The sequence below is a fragment of the Strongylocentrotus purpuratus genome, unplaced genomic scaffold (genome assembly GCF_000002235.5).
Source record: "Strongylocentrotus purpuratus isolate Spur 01 unplaced genomic scaffold, Spur_5.0 spur5_scaffold_1, whole genome shotgun sequence".
In the NCBI taxonomy this organism is placed as follows: Eukaryota; Metazoa; Echinodermata; class Echinoidea; order Camarodonta; family Strongylocentrotidae; genus Strongylocentrotus; species Strongylocentrotus purpuratus.
This window is the reverse complement of record NW_022145594.1, coordinates 50839768-50847632: the sequence shown is the minus strand read 5'-3', so window position 1 is coordinate 50847632 and position 7865 is coordinate 50839768. Positions and strand designations below refer to the sequence as shown.

Genomic DNA, 7865 nt, shown 5'->3' with positions numbered 1-7865 from the left:
CATCCATTATTATCTTTAGGAGGAAAAGGAGCATTATTTTCTCCGGGAATGGATCAATAAGAACGAGTTGAGAAATCAGATCTTCTTCTTCCAAGATGGTGGTTTCCTCGTCGGGTTTTCCACCAAAAGATACCAAAGGGGCTATCTCAGACATATCTTCAGGTACGTCTTGCATTTCATGTATGGACGATTGCTCAGCAGGTTGAATGCTACTTACATTGGTCATATCATCACCAGCATGAACTTCTTCAGAGGACACGTCTTCAGAAGTCACATCAGATGCATCCAAGTTCTTTGTACTCCTCCCCGATGAGTTGTCAGGATGTTGACTACTACTTCTATCCGTCAAGTCATCCTGGGTTTCGGAAGCCATGTCTCCCGTGTGCCCATCTCGAGGAGTGTGGTCATTGCTTGCTGTAGCTTCCTGAAGTACCTGGGTGTCGGTCTGTCCTTTGGTCTGGTCCTCTTCTAGAAAGGCCTCATCTCTAGCAGAGAGCTGCTCATCATTGACATCTTCTTTATCATATTCAGCATCGATCTGTTCTTCTACTTCACCTAACCGGCAGTAAGAAAGAAAACAGATAATTGGTTTATTTCTCAATACACATCGAATTGTATTATTATTATTGTGTACAACTTATCGCAGTGAATTTCAAATTTCTTTTATTTTGATGTTCACTAGGTGATAGATGAGAACTTGAAGTTGGTAGTAAGCATCTATTTGTTTTTTTATTCGATAGGAAAATGCTAACTTAAAGTAGTACCTAAGCTAGTTTTAAGTACCTTTTCTCTGCATGTGGAAAACGAATCTGCTTCAGAAAATACCGTCAGTCTGACTCTACACACATGCGCCGATTTGTATACCGAATAGAACAGCATGTTGCTGAAGTGTTGAATGGGGTCCTCATTACGAAACTGCAATTGTTCTGAATGAAAATATACGTTACCTTCGCTGAGATAAAGGTCTGCAAGGTTGACCAACTTGGCAGCTTGCAGTGCCTTCCTGAGCTCAATCCGTTCATCTTCCCTGGACACACCTTCTCTCCATTGTTTCAGCATATGACGAGTTCCATCACTGGTAACACGGTTGAACCTCATGTTGGTCATGAGCGCTCTCTGTATATCACCATGTAGGATTCCCAGCTGACCAGCAAGGCTGTCAATCTTTGCTTCATCGTAAAGATCGTCAGCTATCTGCTGTAATATGCCTGCAAACTCATCATCTGGGGGCTCCTCTCTAGAATGGTAAAAAAAGACAAACATGGGGGCGGTCAGAGAACGTAGGTATGACGAATTAACTTTAAAATTAGTACAAATCTTTACTTAGGTGAAGGAAAAAAAGACAAAATAAGTTCTTCCGGTGATGAGACTATAGAGGATTATGTTATATTATAACTCTAATCAAGAGTATCATCTTCTTCTTGTTTCATTACAGAACGTTTTCATTGTTAAAGTCGACCTATAGCAGTTGACTGACACAAATAGACAGCGATCCCATTGAGAGACCATGATAGACATGCTCGAATTATTAAAATCTATTTCAATTCATTAAAGGATTTTACTTTCAACTCAAATCACTATAGACTGGAATGCAGCTAAGATTTTCATGTTTTTGTTAATGATTTTCAATCTTTTATTCACTTCTGCTTTTAGATAATCACAGGTGGTCACGAAATTTCTAAACCTGATTTTGAATTCATAGAACACAAGTGTTACCGTACTTTTAGCACTGTTATTGACCGTCTAGCACCACTTATTTTACACACCAAAGTACATTCCGTAGTAGTGTTGTCAATATAAGAGAAATAATGCGTTTATTGTCAATTTGCCATGCAAAGAGAAAAGATATTTCATCTCACCCTGCTTGGACTGTATCACTCCCCAGTCCTCCGGTTGAATTATCCTCAAATGATGATGTGCCTGTCATGAAGGAATGAAGTCAGTTTGAATGAGAAGGAAAAAAAGAAAGAATTTAAGATACAAATTTGAAATGTTCTCTATCGTTCACTGTATTGGTATTCTAAGTAATTTCAAACTTTAAAAAGATAGCAAAAATGGGGTAGGAAACTATAAAGACCATATTGGATTTGATAAGCTTCACATTATACATATTTAAAAAAGTAGCAACAAATTGGCTTGGACGTATATAGTATAATGTTTGTTTTTTAAATTTTAAAGGAAATTGAGATTGGCAAATAAAGTCTTACCACTCTGAGCTTGTTTTCCAGAAGTCACCCAGGGAATGAGACTCCATTGATGTGTCTCTGCTTTCTTCTTCTGCTCTGCTGATCGTATCTCACTTTCTAGTTGAATTTTGGTTCTCAGCTTCCAGGTCTCACGCTTAAGTTGCTCCAAAAGCCCTTCCGTATAGTCATGCTTCTTCTTCCAGCTTAATTCTATTGACCGTTTTTCTTTTCTGTCTTCCTCTCTTCCTTTCTTTAATTCTTCAACTTGCTGTCTGAGAGTCGTCTCGTTTCGCTCTTTCTCCTGTACAATATTCGTCATTTCTGCTGCCAGTGAGCGCTTCTCTTTCTCAGCTCCTGCTCTGTCTCCCTCTCTTCCTTTCTTTAATTCTTTAACTTGCTGTCTTAGAGTCGTCTCGTTTCGCTCTTTCCCCTGTACAATATTCGTCATTTCTGCTGCCAGTGAGCGCTTCTCTTTCTCAGCTCCTGCTCTGTCTCCCTCTCTTCCTTTCTTTAATTCTTTAACTTGCTGTTTTAGAGTCGTCTCGTTTCGCTCCTTCTCTTCTAGCATTTTTGTCAAAGTGTCTTCCCGTTGTAGCTTGGACACTAGTTTCGTCATCATTTCTTCGTTGTCGGTCTCTAGTCGCTCAACCTGACGTCTTGCCTTCTCTTCTGTCCCCTGTACATTTTCAGCCATTGTTTTGATATGCAGATCCTTTGATTTTAGTTTCTTTTCAAATTCCATCTCCCTCTGCTTGTACGTCTCCATTATCTGTTTTGCTCTTTTCTCGTTTTCCATCATTGCCCTTTCACTATGTTCACGCCTTTCTTGTTCAACCTTCATGGTATCTTGTAGTCTTCCATTTTTACTGACTATGCTTGCGCGATTTGCACGGGACTCGTTGAGTTCCTGCTCTAAGTCTGTAATTCTACTTCGGAGTAACTTCTTTGCTTCTTCTCCTTCTTTGATTTCTTCTCCGTGCCTCTTCTGTGCTTCTGTGACATCCTTTCTTCCTTGTTTCCATAACCGCTCAAAGCTGGGACAAGAATAAAGCTGTATTAGGTCAGCAGATATCACTTCGTCACCCTTCTTCATGCATCCATGGAGGAGGTGAAGCCACTGCAACCGTTTCTCATCTGAGCGATTGCCACCAGATACGTCATAGATGTCAGTGACCCCGAGCTTTTTTAGTCTTTTTTTTGCCTTCTCGGTGTCTTCACTTTGCCAGGTAGTGTCCATGGCACATATAGGGACGAGACCTATCCAAAAGAAAACAAATCATTTCAATCGAAGAAGTCGCGTAATCGTCTCATGACCTCTATGTACCACACATTTGTCACATAATCCCTTTTATTTTAGAGGGGGGGGGGGGGGTTATATTTTTTGACCAGAGTAAGGATCGAATCTCTTAATTTTTCATTCAAATCTGTGCTTTCAAATATTGCCATTAAACGTGCTGTATGTGCATAGAGTATACCACCATTTTCTAGGGTTGTAAATAGAACTGGCGAGTGAGAGAAGGATCGATGGAGCGAGAGGGGGGAAGAGAAAAGTGATAAAGAAAAGTGACTGCAGAAGAACCGGATAAGGGAGTAAACATAGCCGAAGTCAGGAGATAATTATACATTTACAACTATGAAAACGAAAATTTGAAAATCGCGCCGGCCGAAAAGTCGCTCAGTGGGGGGGGGGGGGGGGGGGGGGGGGGGGGGGGGGGGGTAAGCGGACACTTTTTTTTTTTTTTTTTGAGTCCCAAAAAAAATCGCAACGACTCAGCCAGCCGAAAAGTCGCTCAGTGAGGGGGGGGGGGGGGGGGGGGGGGGGGGGGGGGGGGGGGGGGGGTAGTGAGCACATTTTTTTTTTTTTTTTGGTCCTCGATAATTTTAAAATTTGCACCCCCCCCCTTGAGCGCCAGGGGGGGGGGGGCCAACCCCCAAAAAGGTAAAAATCGCGTGATTTTACATGATTTTTTTCTCAAGGGGGGGGGGGGCCGGGCCCCCGGGCCCCCCCCCCCTGGATCCGCCACTGGCCTATTATATAATAATACAGGCCTACACAAAAAGAGGGAAGAATCAGCATGCATGCACAAAGAAAGAAAAGGGTATTCAATTTACAAATTGAACTGACGAAGGGCATGTTAGAGTTCACGATATCATCGTGATCGAAATTGATGAGGTGCAATTAAGGGCTTGAATGCATAATGGATAATATAGAAAACTGAGAAAAGTACTTGATTTTAGGGTCATATTGCATGAATTATGATTGTTTCCTCGACTGTTTTATGTCCTAGTTGTAACTGTTGAAAAAAAAACGTCCTATAGGAGGTGTCATTATCGTTAGATACACGTACCTACCCATTTAATAGCATGGCAAATAACATAAATCATTATACTGTATGTAAATACAAATTACCAGCCTTTATATTCAAACGTTTCATGTGTGAAAATAATCTGGCTCATAATGTTATTCATTTATTCATATCTTCATTCGTCCATTCTTGTAATCAATACGGTGCTTTATATCACTGCATATGTGTCAACAGTGCAATAGTTTATTAATTCAAAATTGTTTAAAGATACTCGTTTTACCTATATAGCGTAAAGGATTATAGGCAAACTCACCTATAACGCTCTTTATTGTCTTGATCCATTGTTGGTAGAAGTCGAAAGTAGACGGTCTAATAAAAATGAGAAAATGCACAGATTCAACATCGTCATTATCACGTGGTGATAATTGAAGAGGTAATGATGATAAAATGCACACAATTTGATTCTCAACCCGCCCCTACCGACCGAAGGCCACCTCAAAGAAAAGAAATTGTAGCTGATTTTCTTTGCCACATTGCCCCGAGAATGTGTTTATTTCGGTCCGCGGTATCAGAATGATTTCACGCGCCCTCAAGCGCCGTAATTTATGTCCGTGAATCCTTCATAATTTCGATATTAAAGATGTAAAAATATCAAACATATTCGGGCACCTTGCTGTAAAATTCGGGTAACAGAAGTAAGGAGAAACATTATAAAATCATGTTTGAATGGAGGAAAGTGATAAACAGTGGCGTATCTAAGTATTATTCCGATAGGGGCAAACAATGACATTGCCCCCCCCCCCCCCCTGCCCAAACGTATCCGCATTACTATACAAGCGAATGGGCAGTATATATATTGATTTCAATCTCAAAAAACACAATTTCTTTTACCCATATCAATATTACAAAGGCACCATCTACTGCAGCCATAAGCGTACCAGCATTACTATGCGATTACAAAAATTGTAGTCGATTTCATTCAAATATGTATTGCCCATGTGAATATGGAGAGCAAGAAGATAAATAATCACTCTAGTAACAGCACCATACATCCGACCTTCCCGGCAAGGTCTCGTACATCTTCTTCGTCTACACCTGGTAAGATGGTAAAAGAGAACGTATTTGATACATTGTGCATGATGAACTTTTTGGATACTATGAACATGATATTTGGCATACATGCAGAAGTAGAGAGAGAACAAAGTAGTCAAACTTCTGTAGTGTTATAAATTGATGTGCCAAAATAACACAAATAAATGAATTGTTTGTGTTATAACATTTAAAGAAACTACACATGAATAATATGTTGTGATAATAAAAGCAGTTAACATAATGTGTGTCATGAAGAGAATCTTACATGTGTTTGAAAGTCGTGGAATCATACTAAGAAGTAAGAAGGGGTCCGTGAATTTAAGTATAATAGGCCTATAAGTATAATGTCATGTGGGAATTTAAAATGAATTGCAGTAGGAAATAGTGGTACTATTCAAAAACCATGATCAGAAACACCCATGACAAGTTTAACAACATCAACAAAATGAGGATGTTTAAAAAAATCCAAAGACATCACTCTATATTAATGACATGATGCATCTATATATTATCACTGTTTGAGATTGATGAAATTGAAATCGTATTTGAGAAATGCTTGTTACGGAGCCTTGTTTGTATCTCCATGGGCTTTTGAGAAATAACAAAATGATGTAATTATTTGCAGTTCCTTTTGATAATCGTAATGTCGTATTTGAAGATTGACCATGTCCAAAGACCTGTTTCTGCAATTTAAATACACAGGTGTATGCTCGTACATAATACCCTGCTAGCGAGCCTCCTAATTAAATACATCAGGCAGGTCAGGTATATGGTCACAGTGAAACATACACATCATTATCAATAATTGTTTCATATAGATGACATGTTGAATTAATCAACGGCTAACACATACTCGTTTGTTTTTATTCGTTTTTTTAAATATAAAATAGAAATATGATATATTGCGCTCCATGTGTTTGATGTGTGACATGTAATAAGAATTCTAAGAGTTATTTTTTACTGTTAAAAAGTGACTTTTTAGAAGAACGCAAGTGTTCACATATTTCTCCCTTTCAGACGATAGAGGTGAAATGATGTCAATAGTTCATGGGTCACTCAGGCTTATGTCATGGTTCATAACCTCAATATATAAACAATTAAAATGTTAAGGACGTCTGATATTTAGCAAAAAATAATTATACAATTCAAGCGACTGAGTATAGCTATGACATTGTTGAATAACGTATGATTGTAATGCAGTGTAGTATTCTACCAACATGAAATTTCACGCCAAAATATGATCATCGCGGGGTTTTGTCAAACCGCCATAATTGAATTGAATTGAATTTATTTTCTTCTACAAAACAAACAAATCTGTCAATTTTTTACTACAAATTCACAAACACGCAGTTGGGTATACATTCTCTCATTTTGGGCACATGGGCATAAGTGTTATCTAGAGACGCGATGAAGAACAAAATAAGAAATCAAAATATATATTTCTTTTTACCCGACATATTTAGAGAGTTTAGACATTATTTACAATGCTAGTTTATTAAAGGACAAATGGCATTCCGTTGGTTTTATCATATGATGTTCCCATACAAATCATTATTTTACCAAAAACATACCTTCGGGTTAAGGAAATAGCTTTTATCCCACTTGTTCATAGTGGAGTCGTAGATTCATTTGAATTACTACAAACACAAACAACATAGCCTGATTTTCAATATACAAACCAATGAAATTTGTGGTGATGACAGATATAGAATCGGTAAAATATTCCTCCAGATCCTTAATAGATGTTTGACGTTTATCAGCAAGCTTGCGTTGCTCTACGTCTCCATAAAGAGCACTTCTCAGGGCAGGGACTATTCCACCCGCATACATGAACAGATCAATCATACCAATGACAAGCTTATCAGGAAACACCACTCGGTCATCATCACAAGGTACAGCCTTGCCTGGTTTGTACGACAAGATTTCACGACGTAATTCCTCTAGCTTCCCTTTCCTAATCACCGAGCTGGAAGTAGCCATCGTTGTTCAGATTTCGCCCTGAATACACGCACAAACACGTTACACGCTCAATAGTATACAGATTTGTCGTATGGCTAGATTTAGCATGTTATGTAGTAGGTCTAGTTATTACTGGGTGTAGGGAGTTCTTTATAAGCTAGGCACGTATCATGCCTAACAGGAGAAACGGATGAGGGATTTTAATGAATGATCAACCGACCTTTGACTTGTGGTATAAAATATGAAATTATTATTTGAATCACATACAGCAATCTGCCCACTGCCTTCATGCCCACGCGCACATGTTACAATAGTTCTCTAC

General features: G+C 38.8%; 1 protein-coding gene across 1 annotated transcript; it reads right to left on the bottom strand.

The window, feature by feature from the left end:
• Nucleotides 1-1841: 1841 nt before the first annotated feature.
• On the bottom strand, nt 1842-7564 carry LOC115921437 (caldesmon-like). Its single transcript, XM_030978922.1, has 5 exons — nt 7264-7564; nt 5524-5587; nt 4806-4861; nt 2208-3443; nt 1842-1920 (listed from the first exon to the last, which is right to left on the bottom strand). Exons 1-5 carry the CDS (start codon nt 7562-7564, stop codon nt 1856-1858), a joined length of 1722 nt encoding a protein of 573 aa, XP_030834782.1. The 3' UTR covers nt 1842-1855.
• Between the last annotated feature and the right edge of the window lie 301 nt (nt 7565-7865).